Source organism: Orbilia oligospora, assembly GCF_000225545.1.
Source record: "Orbilia oligospora ATCC 24927 unplaced genomic scaffold scaffold00075, whole genome shotgun sequence".
In the NCBI taxonomy this organism is placed as follows: domain Eukaryota; kingdom Fungi; phylum Ascomycota; class Orbiliomycetes; order Orbiliales; family Orbiliaceae; genus Orbilia; species Orbilia oligospora.
In genome coordinates this window covers 64,072-85,200 of record NW_011645632.1, presented here as the reverse complement: position 1 = coordinate 85,200, position 21,129 = coordinate 64,072, and the positions used below count along the sequence as shown (strand labels likewise).

The 21,129-nt window shown below is 44.8% G+C and overlaps 7 protein-coding genes across 7 annotated transcripts; 3 read left to right on the top strand and 4 right to left on the bottom strand.

Moving 5' to 3' along the window:
- Positions 1 to 1,199: 1,199 nt before the first annotated feature.
- AOL_s00075g20 (uncharacterized protein) lies at positions 1,200 to 1,768 on the top strand (the record flags this gene model as incomplete). The annotated part of the gene is made up of 4 exons (XM_011122331.1): positions 1,200 to 1,231; positions 1,328 to 1,353; positions 1,439 to 1,616; positions 1,711 to 1,768. The coding sequence occupies 4 exons, from the start codon at positions 1,200 to 1,202 to the stop codon at positions 1,766 to 1,768; spliced, it is 294 nt and encodes a 97-aa protein (XP_011120633.1).
- Positions 1,769 to 3,235: 1,467 nt separating this feature from the next.
- Positions 3,236 to 4,465, bottom strand: AOL_s00075g19 (uncharacterized protein; the record flags this gene model as incomplete). The annotated part of the gene is made up of 1 exon (XM_011122330.1): positions 3,236 to 4,465. The coding sequence occupies one exon, from the start codon at positions 4,463 to 4,465 to the stop codon at positions 3,236 to 3,238; it is 1,230 nt and encodes a 409-aa protein (XP_011120632.1).
- A 3,340-nt stretch (positions 4,466 to 7,805) lies between these two features.
- Positions 7,806 to 9,603, bottom strand: AOL_s00075g18 (uncharacterized protein; the record flags this gene model as incomplete). The annotated part of the gene is made up of 3 exons (XM_011122329.1): positions 7,806 to 9,167; positions 9,263 to 9,374; positions 9,464 to 9,603. 3 exons carry the CDS (start codon positions 9,601 to 9,603, stop codon positions 7,806 to 7,808), a joined length of 1,614 nt encoding a protein of 537 aa, XP_011120631.1.
- Positions 9,604 to 10,777: 1,174 nt separating this feature from the next.
- Positions 10,778 to 11,983, top strand: AOL_s00075g17 (uncharacterized protein; the record flags this gene model as incomplete). The annotated part of the gene is made up of 1 exon (XM_011122328.1): positions 10,778 to 11,983. One exon carries the CDS (start codon positions 10,778 to 10,780, stop codon positions 11,981 to 11,983), a length of 1,206 nt encoding a protein of 401 aa, XP_011120630.1.
- Positions 11,984 to 12,764: 781 nt separating this feature from the next.
- Positions 12,765 to 14,365, top strand: AOL_s00075g16 (uncharacterized protein; the record flags this gene model as incomplete). The annotated part of the gene is made up of 3 exons (XM_011122327.1): positions 12,765 to 12,967; positions 13,032 to 13,728; positions 13,793 to 14,365. 3 exons carry the CDS (start codon positions 12,765 to 12,767, stop codon positions 14,363 to 14,365), a joined length of 1,473 nt encoding a protein of 490 aa, XP_011120629.1.
- A 380-nt stretch (positions 14,366 to 14,745) lies between these two features.
- AOL_s00075g15 (uncharacterized protein) lies at positions 14,746 to 15,805 on the bottom strand (the record flags this gene model as incomplete). The annotated part of the gene is made up of 3 exons (XM_011122326.1): positions 14,746 to 14,951; positions 15,053 to 15,353; positions 15,485 to 15,805. 3 exons carry the CDS (start codon positions 15,803 to 15,805, stop codon positions 14,746 to 14,748), a joined length of 828 nt encoding a protein of 275 aa, XP_011120628.1.
- A 1,260-nt stretch (positions 15,806 to 17,065) lies between these two features.
- Positions 17,066 to 18,366, bottom strand: AOL_s00075g14 (uncharacterized protein; the record flags this gene model as incomplete). The annotated part of the gene is made up of 5 exons (XM_011122325.1): positions 17,066 to 17,103; positions 17,165 to 17,468; positions 17,525 to 17,783; positions 17,839 to 17,996; positions 18,061 to 18,366. The coding sequence occupies 5 exons, from the start codon at positions 18,364 to 18,366 to the stop codon at positions 17,066 to 17,068; spliced, it is 1,065 nt and encodes a 354-aa protein (XP_011120627.1).
- Between the last annotated feature and the right edge of the window lie 2,763 nt (positions 18,367 to 21,129).

Below are 21,129 nucleotides of genomic sequence, written 5' to 3'. Positions count from 1 at the left end.
TAGATGTCATATATAGATTCTCTAGTGAAATGGCCGCGCATTCATATGATTATCATGGTGATATACTGGCTTGATAGTTCAGCAAATTGGAATATGCGAAAGGTAGATGGGTTTCTGGCGACTTTGAATTAGGAAATGCTAATAAATTTGGAAAATCCGGGAACATCGCCATCTCATTGTGTATTCTAAGACAGTTTATTGCCGGGCGGCCTGTATTGATATCTATTGCTAGATCGAGAAGGGTTGTTTATTATGTGAAATATTGCGTATATTCGTCCAACTCTGATCGTAACTCTATATCTATGTCACGAGCAAGGCTGGCTCGAAGGACTATAGTTATATTTAGATGGAACATACGTCCTCCACTCATGATGAGCTTCAAATTCCGGGTCCGGCTTACGAGAGAATTATGGGCAGGCGGTTCGAACTGTATACTATTCGCAATTGTACCGGTATCATTTTGGTGTCTATCAGTGTCTACGTATTTTCAGACCAGCCGCATTTACATTATAATGTTATGAAATAATGTATCGTGTCGTCGATTCTAAGATTGCTAATGCTGAATGAGAAGTTGTCTCAACGTTATCGCTACCTCGTTAGAAGGAATTTTAGTGGCTTTTCTAAGCACTACCTGGCGGATGTATACCTCTAGAGAACTATGAGGATAGTAATATGGATTCGAGAATCGATTCGGGTCAGTCGGTTTGAGGCCTCCTTCGGGCAACAGCAGTGGAAGATGCGTTGTTTTTGTTGTAAAATGAACACCATATCGAAGGAACCGAACAACCTTCCGCAGTCGAACAAAGACATCATGAAAAAGAAAATTATATGTATCTCTAACCATCACTTTGCTTCCCTTCTTCTGCTTCATTGAGCACCTTATATAACTATACAGTTCTTCTCAAAGATATCAAGCGTTAGCCTAGATCTTTTATATCCGAAAGAGTCGACTAGTCTCGGGCCTGTGTTGCGTTGTTTACCAAATCCGAGTCCTCTGATTGGCCCAAAAGCCCAGTCTCCGAGCGAAAAGAAACCGCAGAACCGCAAAAACGTCAATTCTTCCGACGACCCGCCAAACACACACTCTCTACATACATCTTCCGACTACCCGATCAACGAACGACCGGCATCATCGAGCCTCCCTCCCCTCCGACACCTTCTTACTCTCTCCAACTTATACACATCCTCTCTTCTTCACAATGGGTGGCGGCGGAAAAGCAGGGCCAAACAAGTAACCTCCCAATTCTCCCCCCATGACATCAACGAGGAACCTCCCTCCTCATCCTCCTCAAAGTAACACACCGGCTAACATCTAATCTCTTTACAGCTGGCTTGGAAACTGGGGCACCTTCGGTAATCTCCCTCCTTTCAATCCCCCCTCCCCTTTCTACATATCCTCCCACAGCCGGGAACTAACCGTTGCTTTGTATATATACAGGCCTCGCCCGTCAACGCGGTATCATCCAATACACCCTCGCAGCAAACCGCCAAAAGGCTACAGCTGGAGCTCTACACGGTGCTATCTTCAATGGATGGAGGAGATTTAGAGGACAGGTACTCTACATTGTACCGCCGTTTGTAGGAATTTACTATTTGATGGAGTGGGCGAATCACCGGTATGTTCCTCTTTTTACTCTTCCTCTGTCTTTGTTTGGAGGAGTCGGGGATTGACGGTATTGGGGCTAATTTTGTTTATTCCGGGGGGTGTAGAAATGAATTCTTGAATAGTAAGGCCGGACAAGCGCTTTACGGAGATTCGGAGGAGTAGATTTTGAGCGAACTTGGCACATAGCAGTTGGAACCCTTTGAAGTGGTATGGTATGGTATATTATTCTTGCGTGATAGAAGATATTGTCGCCTACAGATACTTATTTCTCCCTCCCGGCACTATTTCTTCTCGCGAGCCGAAGTACCAAACTTCGCGCCTTTTGTATATACGATTTTTGCTCCAGTCTAAAAATATGATCATTAGTGATCCCCCCTGGTACGATTCTTAACTATCCGCCAAGACACGAAACGGTGATGTGCGAGAGCATTTCGTTTTCTTCAAGGCTGGGCTTTGTATGCGTATATTAGGTTGCCATTGACGTAGTTTTTCATTTATTTGCAGAGCTATTATACCTCCTTAGCTATCCGCTGAATTGTCAGCCTACAGTTTACCGATCTCTTTATCCTAATAGTTTATTTGCCTACTCCTCCCTCCCTGCTTCGGGGTGACCTGCGACTTCACAAAGACGAGGGAAAGTAGCGACTTCCTTCGGAATACTGCGCCAGCATTGCCTTCCGCCTTTCACTGAAAGAGGTCTATTCTGTTATTAATTCGCGCTACCGTGCGGACGGATATACTAGCCATGGCTGTAATTATAAGCCTCGTCATATATTAATATATTATACACTGGAACCGGATCCCCAGGGCCCCCAATATATGAGCTGTCCCCTCCAGGTAAATCCGGGTTGAAATTTATACCATTACAAGGATTACATGCTGTGTAGTCGATACATATCGACGTCATACTGTAAAGCTCATCCGATATCGACGTTCAGCTTGTCATCGTCTCTGTTGCTTGGGGGTTATTTTGATGGTATGTTTTAGTTATCATGCGAGCCCAATCACAACTAGAGCTCATCGATATACACTGGCTATGGTCCTATGGCTGGACGCCAGGCGTGATATATATCGTGGGGCAACACTTTTTGGTCCAATTTTACAACAATTCTCTATCTTGACAATCCCAGTCTCGTTGGACAACCCTGGGGCGATGATTAATATTAATTTCGTATGTATCGGTAATTGTTCTGGGTTCCTTATAATGTTTATCAAAAACGGACACTCCATATTGTTTAGAACAAATGGCGGTTGGGATTGGATTTTTAGAGAATAAACCGGTAAAAAATAATTCGGTTTCAAGAAGTTGAGACGCGGACATACTAGTATTAATGAGCGGAATTAATGGGCTTTATTGATTGCACCTAACATAGCCAACATAAACATAGAACTTCAAAGCGCATTCTAGGACAGGATCGTTTGTTTATTTGAACAAAAAAATATATTCAAACATCAAAAAACAATTCTTCCTGTTGTATATAGACTAAGAATTGCAGAGAAATAAGGAAGAAAGTTGGCTAAGCCTCGGGCCACAAATCGCACCTTCGCCTTCGTAACCTCCATAATCCGAGCCCACCAAATAGTTTCCAATTGCGGTTCAGCCTGCAACTTGGGTGGTTCTGTGTGAAGCTAGTCCCAGTATTCTGGCAACTTCTTCAACTCTGGGAACAATTTCGCGGCTCGAGCTGGGAGGCAGCGGACGTAGTCAATCCATTCCTGTTTGCACTTAGCACACAAAGCAACCCCCCCGAATTGGTAAATATCCTGAGCACCATAGTCATCACGACGAACACAATCCGGGCACTCATCAGCCTCAGAGCGGTCGAGGCACTCAGCGAGACCTTCAAACATAAACCTCTCCTTCAGGGCAACCCATCCAGGGTACCTATCCACTTTGATCACCTTGGTGTTGGGCTCGACACGGTACCACAGATTAACATTATTGCGGGTTCCTTCTACCACCTGGACGGTTTCGGGTCTTCCAATTGTAAGCCCATCTTCGATGAAGCGGTACCTTCTCATCGTCATATGGATGGTGCCACCCACGTGACGCATGAAGTTGGTGACATAGGTGCTCTCTGGTTTGGTTGCCCAGGCTGCCTCGAGAGCCCACAGAAGCTCACGGTACAGATGGGTCATCTCGAGACGCATATCCCCCTCGACATAGGCGAAGAAGTTGCTAATCTCTCCTTCCGCCCTATGCTTGAAATATGCGACGGAATCATACAATCCGAGACAAATCTCGGCCAAAAGTTGGATTTGTTCCTCGTTAAACCAGTGCTTAGACATATCTATGTCATTACAAGCCAATGCTGCAGCCATAGTGAAGCGAATAGTACCATCGCAGTCTCTAAGTCGGTAGTAGTCCTTGGCGGAATGTCCAAGCGCATTCGTGTGACGTCGGAATAGGTCAGAGCCGTCTTTGGCACTGCTGACTTTCTCAGAGACCGATACAAAGAAGGAACGAATTTCACGCCCCATTTCTTTGTGAAGTGGTGTACCACCAAACAAGATATCGACTTGCTCCTGCAGGTTATATCCCACCATTTCATCGGTCTCTTCGGGGCGGAATAGGTCACCGCAGAATTCGCAGGTGAATTCTGCGGTCAAGATTCGTGCGAAAGCGAGGTAGCGCGCCCAGTTTGACCAAATGGGGATCACAGCGCGGGTGTATTCCCAGCCGGTGTTTAACACCTCAATTCTAATTTCCTCGGAAAGGCCAGTATTCAACATGTCGTTTTGCATCTCTTTGGGGATGAACCATCGAGATTTGGGAACATTGACCACGGCCTTTGTTGCAGGAGGACCTTGAGACAGATCAGTTCCACGTGCAGAAGGTTCAGAGATATTGACAGTCATTTTTGGGTTGGTTTTGGGTCTACTGGTTGATAAGTAGTTATAATAGATGGGGAAAAATCTTTGTAGATTGATTGATTGTATTTTGTCTCGATGCCGTTGGATTGTCCTTCGACTGAAAGATGATGGATTATGAAAGGGCTGGATGGTCTGCATTTTATATTCAAATTTCAGACTACCTTGAGGTGGCTCGAGATAAGATCTATTTGCCCTCCCTTCAGTAGTACCAAAGACCTCGTCTTGAAGCCTGCGTCATTCTCTGTAGAATCCCGTCTCCCTTGATTGGTTGTGGCATTATAACTTCTTCCCAGCTCCACTTCTTCACACCGACCATACAGGGACGGCAACTCCATTGGCGGAACTTGCCGCACTGAAAATAGTGCGGGTTATAACAATGCTTTCTTAAAGATAGATTTTAATTCCCCATTGCGAGGAAAGATCTATCTTTTTGGAAGAGTACCCACATTTGTTGGGTCCATACATAAATCTGCATGAAATCGCGATATATCTTTTTTCGTGAAATAAGCCTCATTTTCCGTCTTGGATCTCTCCGGACTGTCGTCGGACGTCTCCAGGCTACAACTTGAATACCCCTTGCTTGGCTCCCGTGCGGGGTTGAGAATATTCGATGCGGGGTCAGCACATCGCTTTGGTGCACTTCCCCTTCTCTCGATCTCCTCTGCAATATTATCGAAGGGACAGATATTCTTATGATATTTTGCTATCGATATAAGATGTTATTCAGTTAAAGAAACCTTTTTTCCCCATCCCCCCCCCCCCCTTTTTTTTTTTATGAAAGAAGACCCTTTTCGTCTTCAATAGATTACAAGGGAAAAACGTTTGATTTTGCACCTCTGGATTAAGTTTTTACAAGTTCTTACATCATGATTCAAAATTCTGTTTTTTGATAAAGAAAAACATCCGCGAACCGGTAGACTCTTAAGTTTATCATATTTTAACAAGCATACATATTCAAGGTGTGTCTTAGTTTCGATTCGGCAGCCATCCGGTGCCCTTGGGTTTGCAAAGCTCACGAACGGAAAAGAATTCCAGAAAGCTCCTAAATTTATTTGGAGAAAAAGATTTTCAGGACGGGGAACTTTTCCTTCGTTTTTCTGTAAGTTTCATCCACTATACTACCTGTGAGCTCTGTTCATGTAAGGTTCTTTTGAAGCTTGGTGATAGTTGGTTCAGTTGACGGAGAACCGTGTTGGATTTGTTGGATTTATGAACTTCGGATGAAGGGGCACATGGCGGTGGGTGTGGATGAAATTCTTCGCTTGCTTGGAATGTCAGGTATGCTAGCTGCTTAGTCTTGCTTCCCGTCGACACCCAAAAGAAGGTAAGATAGTACATGTACAAGTATCAAGCAAAGGTCTGGTCTGGGAGATCCCTGCTTGTGCTGGAGGCCCTTTTTTGTGTATCTTTGGATCGATTAGGTTCTTGGTTTGGTATAGCGATCCGGGTTTGTGGTGCGATCGATACCATGCTTCGGATCACGGTGCTTGGTATGCTCAGATCCCTGTCTGAAAGCTATCAGTACGAAAGCTACTACATGTATTTGGGTCGGTACCGAAGGGTTATCCTCTATCTCGGTGGGGGTATAAACATTTACTTTGACGATATAGCCTCGAGATCACTATGTGTGATGTAAATTGTATTTATTTCTTAGTATCGCCACTTGAGCCTTTCAGCCTATCTAGGTTATCGATATATCTCAGCCATACCAATTCCTTTATGGAATCAATTCTAAGATATGTATTCTCGCAAGCCACGCACCCCATGCAATTAGATATGGATTGAGGCTCCTCCTTCCCGTATGATTTCCTTAGGAATTGATACTAGGATATCTCTTATTCATTCTTAAGGTCTTTATGTCCCAGTGCCCTTAGCTAGCTGTTAGTTAAATCTGACCAATATAATAATATAACACGATTTAGGTTACTTAAATAGTTATACAACAGGTGGCTTAGGTTGTATGATACCATAGACTGGTAGTACGTGGGATATATGCCAGTAGGCGTCTAAATTAAGTACGAAACTAAGGGGGGTGGTTCTAAAGGAAGGTTTTAGAGTAGAGTATGAATATCATATGATTGATATATATTAAGATATATATTATCTTTGTTAAGTAAGCAGATAGACGAAAGCAATAATCCCGGTGGCAATAGAATGCCCTAGTCTCAAGGATATATCGCCAGATCGTACAAAGCGTGTCTAGTGTAGTGTGTGTGTGTAACCGCTTGAATAATTGAAATCCGCCGTATCGATCGTAAAATATCATCACATATAAGCAGCAAGATGTAACTTTTACAAGCGACTCGAAAATTTCCGAGGTGTGGACGGCCGGTCCCATACATGCATACCATACTACGACCCTGTATCAAATTATGTACTTCTCCATCCCCCCTGGTGGCATTAATGATGCATTTATGTATGTAGGTACATACCGAGGGGCATTATTTGGGAATGTATTATTCTAGCGAAGAATTACACCCGAAATGGAGGGGTGGGTTTTATTTTATAGCTCACAAGTTGGGAGGACAAAAATAAAGTCATATAGGGAAAGGTATAAGACATGAGATTTCTTAAGTTATACGCATAAGTCTGTTCCACCCTCCGCTTCACTATGTATATGCCATGCCACTTGTGTTTCCTTCGAGGCAAGTACAAAAAAAAACATAGAAGAAGGGAAGGGAGAAGGCCAACCAGTCGTCGTTAATATACATGCAAGGAGTTCAAAAAGGGAAAGCAAAAAAAGGGGATGCGTACAGAGAAAAGGAAGTAGTAAGAGGGATGAGTTAAAAAATATGATAATGGAGAGCATACATGCATGGCAAAAGAACACCGCCCAGGTTATGTTTAATGTTAATAGTTAGAATACATTTTTTTCATCCGTTCAAAAACAAGAACACCAGTTTGTTTGAATAAAACCCCCGTTGAAAGGCAAATGATGCTGTGCTGGAAAACGTGGAGAAAAAAGCGAGATGTGTTTGTTTTGGGGTTTTTTTGCTTCTTGGAAGGGGGATGAATGCGAGGGGGGAAGGGAGAGGGGGGGCTGAGTGGGGGCTGAAGGGACAGAAGTTGGACGGTTGGACGGTTGGCTTGTGTATAAAAATTTTATAGTGGTGTTTAGGAGGTGTATAAGTTAGAGGTGTCGTTGTCTTTGATTTCGTATCGTTTCCGCTGCATAACCAGTCGCTCATTGAAAAGGGAAATGGCAAAAAGAAAACAGAAAGAGACAAATCCATTGAGAGAGGGGACACAAAAGGCAAGCAAATCCATCGAGTAAAACAGTAGAAAGGGATAAAATTGAAAGGCGAAAAAGTCCAAGAAAATTTCTTCAACGCCACAATCCATCCCTTAAGCTCATGAGATTCTCAATGACCTCGAGTTCATTGGGTTGTGGAACTCGTCCGTCAAGATCCCCAAGAATATCCCTTGGGCCTTTGGGCCTCCAGATAGGTTGTTGAGCCTGCTTGCTCTTCCTGACCTTGAACCCTGGTTCCCAGTTTTCCTTGTCTGAGTCTCCTTCATCGCTGGACTGGTAGATGGTGAAACCGGCCTTATTAGCGTTCTTGCCGTTGAGAGTGTCGGCGAGGGTGCGATAGGGGGAACGGTTCTTGTTGATAGCAGACATTTGAGGAGACGGAGTGGCCTTCTTTGGACCCTTTTGTGACGCGGTGAGGACCTTTCGTGGGTTATTGTTGGTCTTGGAGGTGGCTGGGCTGAAATGTTGGATTTTAAGAGGTTTTGGAGAATCAATTGAGGTGGTTGTGTTGACCAAAGGAATGATGGGATTGGCCGATTTTGGACCCAGAGCATTCTTGGTCTTCTTCTTCTTCGCGGCCTCCGAAGTCATGAGAGCGGTCGTAGTCGGCTTTTGCTTGCGTGCATCGGCTGCAGCCGCGGCTTTGGCTTTGGCAGCAGCGACAACACCACGAGCACGGATAGTCTTGAGGGCTTTGCGAGGAGAATCTTCTTTGACTGGTTCGACGCTGAGGGAGGTGTCGCAACATGACTCCCAGATTTTCGCGTTCTCGGTGCGACGCTTTGGAGGGGTGTGTTCGTGGAAGGAGGTTTGAGAGCTTTGACTACCACGTGGAAGGGCATCCTCGTCGTCCTCGAGGATGATGGTAGCTTTGCCGTCAAAAGACATGGAGAGACGGACGGCAGAGGAAGAACGTTTGAGGAGAGATGGAGCCGGTTGGGAACCAAAACCGGAACGACGAGGGTTGACGAATGTTTTGACAGGCTCTTCGATATCCATTGGCTTAGTCATGTTGAAGTGAGACATCTCCAGATCGTCTGGAATGGTGGACTGAGTAGACTCGAAGGAGGTATCTGGCGTTTCAGAAGCCGGATTGAGAAGGAAATGAATAGGCGAAGTCTTGCGAAGGATCTCTGGCTCCATGAAAGAATCGATGGAGGAGACCGAGGTATCAGCAGTCATCATGGAGATATCTGGTTCCGTGGCGTCAGATGTATGATGGCTCTGGAGGTCTCCGTCAGGGCAGGGAGACGAAGGACGACTGGAGTGAGAGGGGAGTTCAATGGTGTCGTCGTCTTGAGGGATCTTTAAGGCAGAGTTAAAGGGAGATATAATTGGATCGGAAGAGAGGGGGACGTTTCGAGGGATGATCTCGTGAGGTTGAAGAGGTTTGCTCTTTCGTCGGTGGGTTTGACGACGATTTTGGAACCAGATCTGTGTAGCAAAAACGGTTAGAAGATGTTGATGTGGATGCCGACGTTGAAGACGACAGCAATGATGGTAATCGTTGTGTGAGTATCGTGACATACCTGAACTTGCTTGTCCTCCAAGCCAACTCGCGCTGCAATCTCCTTTCGTTTGTGCTTGTCTGGTCGGTCACATTTGGCAAATTCTTCCTCCAGGATGATCTGGTCCTTGTGACTATGAAATTGTATTAATTTTTTTAGCATATGATTATCGAAAACAATAAATTGGGTTTTTTTATTATTATTTAAGAGATGTGTATTTACCTGGTACGTCTACGTCTCCTTCGGGCTAGACTGGCATCGTCGACGTCTGGAGGAAGGTTGTTGGGAAGGGTGGCTGGGGAGTGTGTGATAAAGGCGAAGGTCTGAGCCGGAGCAGCAACAGGGCTGACTTTGGACGCCATATTTGTTTTGATCTCACTCGTTTCGTCGTGATATTGATATCGATGTTAATGTTAATGTTGATGATACTGATATTGATAATTGATCGTAGATGGTTGGTTGTAGACGGTTGATGGTTGATGGTTTAGTGGTTTGATGGTTTTGGTAAGAGGTTGTTGATAGGGCTATTACTCCCACTATTGCATTCGATGGACGGGACAACCAAAAGTGCCACGAGAAGGTATGCAACGTGGGAGACACTATACTCCGAGATTTAAATGAGCGTGAAGGTCAAATATCGACCAAACGTATCAAAGGGAATGGTACCAGAATATCTAGAATCCCCGGGACCGGGAGGTTGATTAGTTATTAAGTATCAATTTGATGTTGAAAAGGGTTAACAAAGTTGTTTTGGATAATTACCTAAACGGTTATATTCCGACCTCTTTTTCTTCCTCTTTGTCTCTCTCTCCCTCTCTCAAAATACGTGTTTTTCCTTTCGGATGTCTGATTAAGATCGGTTCTCGGAGTGAAGTGGAGTCTTAGTCTTTTTTTCGAGTGCAGTCCGGGGTGGCTGGCTTGGACGCGATATGCCCTGTCTTGTATTATTTTGGGGGGTGAAGCCGAGGAGAAGAAGAGAAGGAAAACGAAATGATGATATGAAAGGAAAGAAACAGGTTGATTGGCCAGTCCACCAGTGACTGGCCCTTTTGAGGAAAGTAAATTGGCTTGAAGGAACAAGGGTCACCGCGTATGGTGTGCTGTATGTATGGCTTGATGTTGATGTTCTGTCGCGATGGGCTGGGTGATGATGTTCCGAAGAAGGTGAGGTTAATTTGACCCTGGGCAATTGTCTGGTTTAGTCTCGAAGTCGTTAGTCTAGAAGCAATCCGGTAGTTTGTGGACGTGCCGCTGTTGTTTGGTAACCACCCGTTGAGAATAAACATCCACGAGACTATCCCGAAAGTGGCAGTGTTGATAATAACCGTCCACGAGACTATTCCCAGAATAGTAATTCGGTGTTCTGGCAATTTATTTTTCCAATTTACTCCACATTCGGCAGTCAAAGTGCTCTTTCTCTTCTTTTTCTTCTTGGCATATTAATACAATCAGGAACATACTTAGACGACTTCACATTTATACCTTTTATAAGGTCCTTTTTTTATTTTACATCTATTTTATTTATAAATATTCATTATGCCACAGTCGAAGAGACCCCCGGATTCGCTATCCAAGACCAAACAATCATCGAAACCCGACAAGATCAAGATCAAAAGAAATACTTCGACGACACAAAATAATAATAATAATAAGAATACTAATAATACTAATAGTACGAATAATAATACCAATACTGCCAGGAATTCGAAAAACTATACTACTACAAACCCGCTGGTTCTGTCACAATTCAAAACCATCCTGAACACCTTCCAGCACACCTTTTCACATCTCTTCACTCCAGAACTACCTCAAATCATTCAATCTGTCAAACAGAGCTTATACCTTAGAGACTATGTTGCGGCTTTCGACTCCCCAGAAAAGCTACAGGCTTATGTCGTCAGATGGAGTGTGGCTCGAGCTCTGGCTTACTTTGAAATGATCTCTGGACATTGGTGGTCTGAAGATGTTACACAAATATTCTCTACCAGCAGACGTCTCCGTGTAACCTGTGTGGGCGGTGGAGCCGGAGCTGAGATAGTTGGAATCACAGCTGCATATTCTTTTCTTAGGTCTTCTTCTCCTTCTCCTCCTCCTCCTTCTTCTCCTTCAATTGGAGTCGGGGGGGAAGATGTCGATACAGGATTGGATCTGACATTTCTGGACTTTGCTACATGGGCTCCAATCACCGACTCCTTCTACACTACTATCACAGATCCGACAAAGGAATCAAACTTTTTCCTTGATAAATCTAAAATTTCCGCCAGGTGTTATCAACAAGATGTTCTCACCCCGCTTTCGGATACTACTGTCTCGTCGATGGCGTCGGCTGACATTGTCACGATCTTATTCACCGCCGGAGAACTTTATTCTCAATCCCCGACCGCCACGACAAAGTTCTTTATGTCTCTTCATACCATTACCAAACCCGGTGCCCTACTCGTGGTCGTTGACTCCGCTGGTGGGTTCGAAGATCTTGATGTTTTGAAGAAGAATCAACAAGGAAATTCGTCCGGTGGGGGTGAGAGTGGGAAAGTCCAGCCAGATGGAAATATCGGCGGATACAAACTGGGGTTCTTACTCGATAAGACTCTAACGAACCGAGAACAATGGCAAACGGTCGTTAGTCAGGACGCGAAGTGGTGGCGGGTACCACAGGAATTAAAGGATACCGGCGGATACCCGCTGGAGTTGGAGAATATGCGATGTCTGATACGAGTGTATCGCAGGAACGACGACCCTTGATTCTCTCCCTCTCCCTCTCCTCTCCTCTCTCTCTCTTTTTCTTTTTTTTCCCCTTCTTTCCTTCTTTCCTTCTTTTTTTTATTTTGATATCCTTCTTACCTGGTGCTATATTTGTTCCTGCAGGCTGTCCGTGGCAAAAACGTTAGGATCAGCCGCTGCAGCTAGCTTAATTGACATGCGGTATAGTCGTTAGCTGCTGGATAAACTTGACATCCCATCCGATATCCCATGCATTGCATTGCACCCTTAAGCTTAACTCGACGTGACCTGCAGTGGACCTTATTTTCGCCCGGCCGAACAGCGAAAACACCAAAATAACTCATCTAATAAAATCCGGCGCTAGTTGGACACGACGACCTGGACCAGCTGCACAGCTCGCCGACAGCTACTTCGTTTGAGCAACTTCTTAGCTCTGAAGCTAGCCAGTTAGCTACACCCATTTAGCCCCTTCCCGAATCCTGCGCTGCCACCCTTCTCTCCTCTTCTTCCTCTTAACTTTTGCCTCTACTTCTCTAACCAACTAAACCAACTTCGATTTTCCCTCCTCTTATTTTCTCCTCTGCGAAATTCTAATTATCGTGCAATACCATCCTAATCCTTATCGCGAGATAAGAAACAAACAGATGACAGTTCCCACTAGCAAACCGTTACCAAAATCCATCTTGTCAAAGTCTGGATTTCTTTAATTATCGTCCTTACCTCTTCTCCTCTTCTTTTCTTAAACCAGTCAATTCATTCAAAAACAAGAACTAAAGTCAAAAAAAATAAAATAAGATTCAGCATGACTAACACCGATATCATCTCGGAGAATGACGGCGAACTATCTAAAAAACCCAAAGTTCTGATCATTGGAGCTGGAACCTGTGGGCTAAGAGCTGCAGAAGTCTTGATCCAAGCGGGATACGAAGTCAAGGTTCTTGAAGCTCGAGATCGAGTCGGTGGACGAATCGCCACGACTACAAAGCTTGGCCTTCCTTTGGATCTGTAAGCACCCTCTTATACAAATATAGCAGATGTTTACTCTCCTAACCGTCTATTTACACTATAGAGGTGCAAATTGGATCCATGGAAACGTCGGAAACCCCATCATTGCAATTGCTGAAAAGGCTAATTCAAGCTACAGCGTCGACGAGCTCGACGATACCGTCGTATTCGCCCCGGATGGATCTCTACTTCCCAAAAGGCTGGGGGATGATGTAGTCACTAAAATGTGGGACTACTTTGACGAAGGGATTACATACTCCGCCCAAAACATGGCGACCATCCAGCCGAATATCAGCTTCATGGAATACTACAAGTCCAAAATCGCATCGGAAGAAGGATGGGACGAAGAACGGCAGGCATATCAATTGCAAGTCGCGGATTTGTTAGGAAGTATTGTTGCTACGGAGATCAATAAGCAGGATTTTAGGAATTTACATATGGAGGAACCTATTCCCGGAGAAAATCTGTTTTTGTCCTCGACTTATGGGCCTGTGATGGATTTGATGGCGCAGACGGTTTTGAAGGAAGACGGGTGTTTGGAGTTGAATAAACCGGTTGAGAGGGTTGAGACCGTCCTGACGGTGGATAGTGGACCGGTTCATAGTGTTTACACTAAGGACGGTGAGGTCTATACTGCTGATGCGGTGCTTTGTTCGATCCCGCTGGGATCGTTGAAGCAAGATAGAATTAAATTTGATCCGCCAATGCCGGAGAAGATTCGACAGTCGATTAAGCATCTTGGCTATGGATCTTTGGAGAAGGTACCTCCCAACTTTTACATCTATACAATCAGATGATATTATAGCAGCAACTAACAATATCTAGACGTACATAACCTTCCCGGGAGCCTTTTGGATGGACGGGCCAAGCTACTTCATCTTCCTCGCTGACTCCACCACCTCAGACCATAAAACCATGGCCGCAATCTCCCTAGCCCACATCACCCCTCCACACAACCAACCAACTCTCCTATTCTACACCCACGGATCCGCCTCAAAATACATAACTTCGATCCTTCAATTCTCCTCATCCCCGCAAGAATCCCGTGCCAAAATCCTACAATTCTTCCAACCATACATCTCAAAACTTCCAAATTATTCGCCAACAAACCCTGATTGTATACCACGTGACTATGTCGCTACGAATTGGTTGAACGATGAATATGCTGGGAACGGGAGTTACACAAATTTCCCCGTAGGACTTGTGGACGGCGTTGAGGATGTCAGGGTTATCGAGGAAGGGATCGAAGAGAGGAGATTGTGGTTTTGTGGAGAACATACGGCACCGTTGTTGGGGCTTGCTAGTGTTAGTGGGGCTTATTGGGCTGGGGAGGTTGCTGCTAAGAGGTGTTTGAGGGCTTTTGGGGTGGAAAGGGAAGATGTTACTACTGTTGTTTAAGGGGGGTTTGTGGACATGGATACTTGATGCTGGTAGCGGTCTTACTTTACTTTCTAGGCGCGATATGCAATTCCAATCGATTAGGAACGTTCATGGTTCCTCTTTACGATCAATGTCGTAGAAATCCTTTTTGGAATAAGTAATACGTGTGTCTATGTACAAATAATACTGGCTTCTAAAAAAGCCCCGCTTCTCAATTCAAAGCCATAGCTCCAATCTCAGCCTCCATTAAACAAGTTTAAGTGCGGAGATACATAAAATCCACCCAGCGTCATTAACCCCTCCAAACCTTCCCCCCATCATCAGTTCTTTTTCCTCCTCCTCGTTCTCATTATATTACACGTCACTATCCAGCTCCTAGTGATATCGGATTAAGCCGTTCACCGTAATCCGAGCAAGTAGTTTCCACCTTTTCCATTGTCGCCGCCGGGGAGATAAGTGACGTTGGGGTTGCTGGCAAGCATTTGTGCGATGTCTTTGGCAGCATCGATCTTTCGGATTTGAATGACTCCGTCGCCACTCTTTTCGATCGCTCTGGAGATTGTCTCGGCAGATTCTGCTTCTCCCTCGGCACGGATGACGGATGCTATATTTCAACCACCAAATCTTAGTCTCTCACTCAAACAACAACAGTATCCAAAGAGAAGAGGAGAAATAGAGAAGAAAGGAAGAAGAAAGAAAACATACCCTGCCTCTCCTGTTCAGCCTTCTCGACAATAAACCTAGCCCTCTCAGCATCCTGCTGGGCGATCTGTTTCTGTTCTACAGCCTTTGTGAATTCCTTCCCGAAGGTCATGTGTGTGATACTGACGTCCTCCAAGGCGATATTAAACTCATTCGCACGTTTGAGCAATTCGGCACGGATGAGGTTGGAAACTTGTTCTCGTTGGGTGATCAGCTCTGCGGCGTCGAAGCGGGCTACGATCGCTTTTAGGACTTCGTTTCCAATGGACGGGAGGACTCTTTCGTCGTAGTCCAGACCCAATGACTATTATAACCATCGCCATTATCATCATCATTAGTATTATTATTATCATTATTATTATTATTACCACAAAGAAATGATATAGAAAGTACATATGGGATGCACACGGGGATGGGACAGTAGATAATACTAACCTGGTAAATCTTCGGCAACCTAGCAACCTCCGGTCTATGCAAAACCCTCAACGTCAAACTAACCATCTGTAAATCTTTACTTCCAGTCGTAGTACTGATATTCCGAGGCTTCGTTCTAACATCGTAGATAATCGCCTTTTGTAACCAGGGGATTAAAAGGTGCGTCCCCTCGTTTACAACGGTTTCTTTCACACCACTCATTCGGTCGAAAATTACGGCGCGAGATCCACCTTTAACGTCGTATAGAGAGGCTTGTAAGAGTCCGACACCTACGGCCGCGGGGACGGCAAGGCGGTAGACGGCGTTTAGAGCTGTTGCCATTGTTGTTATGATGGGCCTTTTTCTTTGGTGGTGATCGTGGTGGGGGTAAGGTGAGGTTGGCGGAGGGTTTTGGCGGATATGATGTTAAGCTAAAAATTTGTGATGGGTTAGGCGGGGATTGTGGGGAGAGGCGGAGATAAGCGGAACATACGCAAAATATGTAGTTAATGCGGACCGCGCAAAATACCACAACACCGCAATGATATGTGCTATGCATTGTGCTATGCAGCTTAACTGGCGGCTTTATTGTTTTCGTTACCTCCAATATCGAAGAATTGATATCATGGCCCTAGGATAGTTGAATATTTTAACTAGGTAGCTCACGCGTATTATGAATGATGGAATTTAGGAATGTGGTATTCAAAAGTTCTTTGATGATACTATGACTATGACTAGTATGTATACGTAAGTAAGCTATGGACGCTGTAGACGCGAATTCGTATTCCGGCCATCCCCATCCCATTCTCGAATCTTCCCGCTGATATTCACAGCAAAGCAAAACAAAAAAGAAAGAGACAAAAAAAGGCTGTAAAAGTAAAAAAATTGCATACAGTAACGACAGTCCGGGGCTAGTGCAATGCATGTATCGAATAGGTTGAAGAGGAAGAAGCGAGAGGGAAAACAATGTCTTTTAATTATAATGCAACCGTTAAAAAAGTATCAACAGCGGGATTTTCAAGTAAAAAGAAAAACCGAAGACGACGCTAGTACTGCTAGGTTTAAAATATGCAGATAGACGTTGCTGTAAGAAAAGTGTAAAAAGAAAAAAAAGGAATTAAAAGGAATTGGTGCATGCGCATATGCGTGTACGTGCGTGTGTCATGAAAGGGCATCTCTAAAGCAAACGCTTTGGCTTTAGCGCTTTGCAATAGTAATGATAATAATGAAAATATCAATGAGGATAGAAAAGGGAATTGAAATGAAACCAGCAGACAACCCCCTCGATTTTGTGGCTATGATTCGGATGCCGAAGAACAGAAAGGGGGAGGAACAGATAAAGCCCAGAACACCATGCTAGATAAAGATCCCTATGATTGGAGAGAAGAGAGAAGAGAGGAACAGCGGAATTAAAAGGCTTTTTTGGAAGGAGGAAATGGTGGGTGGGCCCGCGATTTTTGGATCACACGGTGGACGGGGCTTTTAGGTCGCTTTGCGTTTTCTACGCATATACTATATACAGATAATGACTAGCCTGCTGGACTATTGGTGGTTTGAGGCATCAAAGAGTGGTTCGGGTGTATTTGACGGGGGGTCGGTTGATTATAGTATCAATTGGTGAAGATTCTTTTGAAGGATGACTATATGCAGTGTTAGTTGATACAAGACTCGGGTGTCTAGATGTATATGGCGGGAACTCACTGTCTTGAACGCTGGACATGGTAATCTTGAGAAGATCGGTATCGGTGGCGTTGGTGTAGTGAACGTAGATATCCTTAGAGGGATTTCTATTGAGTCTCTTAAAATTGTCGTGGAAGAACTCGGAAGCTTGTTTGTACGACTCTGGGTCCCCGGTATAGTCCGGGAAGTACTTCTTCACCGGCGATGCGCTGATTTTCTCGCGGAAGAGATCGATCTTGTTCATGAAAAGGATGATGGAGGTTCGTATGAACCAATGGGAGTTGCAGATTGATTCAAATAGCATCAGAGCTTCTTGCATTTGGTTCTATGTTTTGGATTAGCGGTTGCTCCCAGACCAGGTTTGTGGCTGGCTATACGTACGGCATCCTTGTCCTCGACAAGACATTGGTCGTATCCGCTAATAGCGACCAGGAATAGTAGAGCGGTGACACCCTCGAAGCAGTGGATCCATTTCTTTCGCTCAGATCTCTGGCCACCGACGTCAAACATGCGGTATCTTAGCTGGCCGAGGTCGAATTCTGTCTCATTAATTCCAGTGGTCTTCAGTCTCGATCTCAAAATATCTTGGTCGTTCGGGATATAGTCGACAGCAAAAATTCGATCCAACTCCTCGTAATAACTAGGTATTCGTCAGATTTATATTGAGTCGCAGTGTAAATGGTGTGAGGACTCACTATGACAGGTTATCGTGGAGGGCAAATTCATTTCCTCGAGCTACAGTTTGCTGTACACCGGCATCATTCCAGAGGGATTTCAAAGGTGCTAGATGGTCCCTTGGCATCTTTTCTCCGCTGCTGAGTTCCTTTTGGTTCAAGATCAAAGAGACATGTTGCTAGAAGTTCGTGAAAACAGATCAGCTATTGCAATCTATCTGTGCTGATGCGAATGACCCATACCTCGTTCTCTGCCTTCTCAAATGCTAAACCGAAATGTTCCATCTGTTCCAGGACAAGCTTCATAGATTCAGTAATGTTCGTGAATATTATTCCCCGATACCGCTCTCTGTCGGCCTTTTGGAATCCGGCGGCGTATATCAGCTGCATCTGCTTGAGAATTGTGGATTTTCCACTTTCACCAGCACCTAAAAGCAGCAGCTTGACCTCCCTTGCCATTCGTTTTTCGTCCTGCCTGAGCGTGCGCTCTATTTCTTTCGACCGCAGCCTTTCGGCTGAGTCTTCGTGTGCATCTCCACCCATGCACATTTCGAGGAATGACCCGAAGAGCGGAATCTTGGATAGCTTAATTTTGACAGTGCCCTAAACGCGGCAAGCGTATTGGTCTGCGATTTCTCGCAAATTTATATATAGAAAGAAAAAGGAGGAAGAGGGGAGGAAGGATACGGATTCTCTTCGTCCCGATAATTCAGTATAGTCGTTATGATGTAGTTGATTGATGGTAGTATATGCTGGTTGGATAGAAGAAGAAGGATAGAACAACGTCGAAAACCACAGAAGAATTCGTTCAGGCGGTTAGTCGAAATCCAAGAGGATTAGCAGTTCTTTGAATGTATTTGGCACACCTCGAAACAATACGATCGAGAGAACAGGCAAGGATGTTGTATAGCAACGGCGATGGCCAGTAGTATTGATTGATTGATGGGACAATGAGGGATAAGCTGATGATGCCAGGGCTTCGATGCTATCGATATCGGAATACAATACAGTTCTAGAAATTCGGCCAGGTACGGGTGAAGAACGGACGGCTCCGGTAAAGACGGACGAAAGGGAGAGGCTCCTGAATTTGAATTTCGGACAGTGAAATGAAATAAAGCGCAGATGATGAAGGGTTGGAGATACTGCTTTAGTAAGGTGGGAAGGGAGGCACTTGTGTGTTGCGGGTTGCTGGTTACAGGTAATTGCGGTCTGCGTTTCAACACCAAGCCGGAAACTAAGGCGAAAGGAGCGACTGCTCGTTCAGGAAGCCGGGAAGATATTTGGAAGGCGAATCGGAGAGCTTGGCTTGGTGTTTTCCAGTTGGATTGAATTCTGCAGTTCGATTCTGCAGCTAGCCGGACGAGGGGCTTCCTGGAAAGTGGTTAGAAAGGAGGAGGTCGAGATGTTATCGATTTGAAATCCTGGGGTACTCCGGATGGACTGTAAGTACTAATATACTATTGACGACTGCGCTGATGATCAAAAGGTTAATACTTTTCTCTGTCAAAAAAAATAAAAAAATAAAATAAAATAAATAAAAGCAAGATCCGGGGAATAATAATATATAAAAAAAAAGTCTCGAGAGTGGCCAGGCGAAGGGTATAAGTAAGTACTTAAGAAGCATAGAAGGTAATTTTATTTTTTCTTTTCACAGGAAAAAGAAATGAAGAAGGAAGGAAGGAAGGAAGGAAGGAAGGAAGGCAGGCAGGCAGGCAGAACAGAATCCTCATGAATCGAATCGAATCCGAATCGAACAACCGTGGTACAGTAAAACCCACTAACCAGGCCAAAAAAGAGACAGGAAGGTCTTGGAAATACCCGCGACAACATGATGAGTGAAAACGGCCACGGCACGCTCGCCTACTCCAGATTCATCATGGCGTTTCCGCAAAACGGGGAAATCGGGCTTGCAGCAAACCCAAAGTCTGGATACTTACATCACACACGACAATACGAGATGCCTCCCACAATTGTAAGTAGTAAACTATTTTTTTTCTCTCTTTCTTATCAGGCTGAAGTCAAAGATCTTGGGGTTCGGAATTCGGGGCCAACCGGATTTTATGTACTAATTGCTCTCCGCTCTAGTACTACTATATCCAGCTTCTGCTGCGCGCAATAATAATGCAATGCAGGGAAGGAGGAGGGATGGGAGGGGAAAGTTCGGGTGGAGAATGAACATACGAAACCCGATTGCAAAACCCACCAAGAATTCCTCGCTGCTAGCTGTATTTTCTAGCGTCGTGTGCCTGTGAATGCGGGCACGGACCACGGATTGGAGCAACCAAGCCCGGGGAATTGGCCTAAAGTGTGACAGCGAACCACAAGAGCCGCCGGAAGGTCATCAACAGAGGGATAGCCTTCGGAGAATGGCTGAAGGAAATTGGCGGTGCAAGGTCGGGGAAACGATGGTTATAGATCTGCCTGCTTTAGGTGGCATCCATGGGAAAATAGAGATATGGGACTAATATCAGACGGGTGGAGCAGCCCAAGATATGATATAGTATGGAATAAGAATGGAGGTATGTATGTATGATGGTATTAATGCAATGCAGACGAGACAGGCGGGTGTCAACTTAACTTGACGGGGGCCAAGTTGTCAATAGCCTCAAAGCAAGCACGCCAAAGGACACTAGCTTCGAAGCCATCTGCTATAGGTTCCTGTATTAAGATCCCGACTTAGGTAATGGTACCTTGCGGTTGGAATAACACGACAGCAAACGGTGGAACCCCAATATTAATGACTCTCGCCCTGCAGCCGGACAATAAACAACTGTTGTTATCCGAAACATTGCATTTGCGGAGATGATTCAGAAAAAAAAAAAAGATTCCCGAAGTAGGCTGTATATAACCTTGATCCATCGTCTGTGGATCAGGCCGCACTTGGAACCCGTATGTTCGCAGCGTGATGCAGAACTTATCTTTCGAGGAATCCGCACCATGTCGGAGCGATTAAACTCAAGATAGGAACCGGAATATGTAGCGTAATGGTGGTATCGATCGAAGCAAGTATCGGTACACCTCGTCGGAATAGTGCCAGAATCATAACAAAACGCTAGGGAAGCCCTTAAGTATTTACTTACCAAATTATAGTATTATTAAGTTACACAGTATCCTCGAAACTGTCGTCAGTGGCAGTGGAAGCGAGTTTTGAACGCGGGTCGAGTATTAATCGTCTGTCAAGATGATGAGGACCATATATAGACTGTATTCCCCCTCTTTGGCGAAGCTGGCGAACCAGTGTGCTCATATATGTTTGCCGTTGTTGAATTCCGAACCCGCCGACCCGACACGGGAATTGCCTTCCTAGCAAAC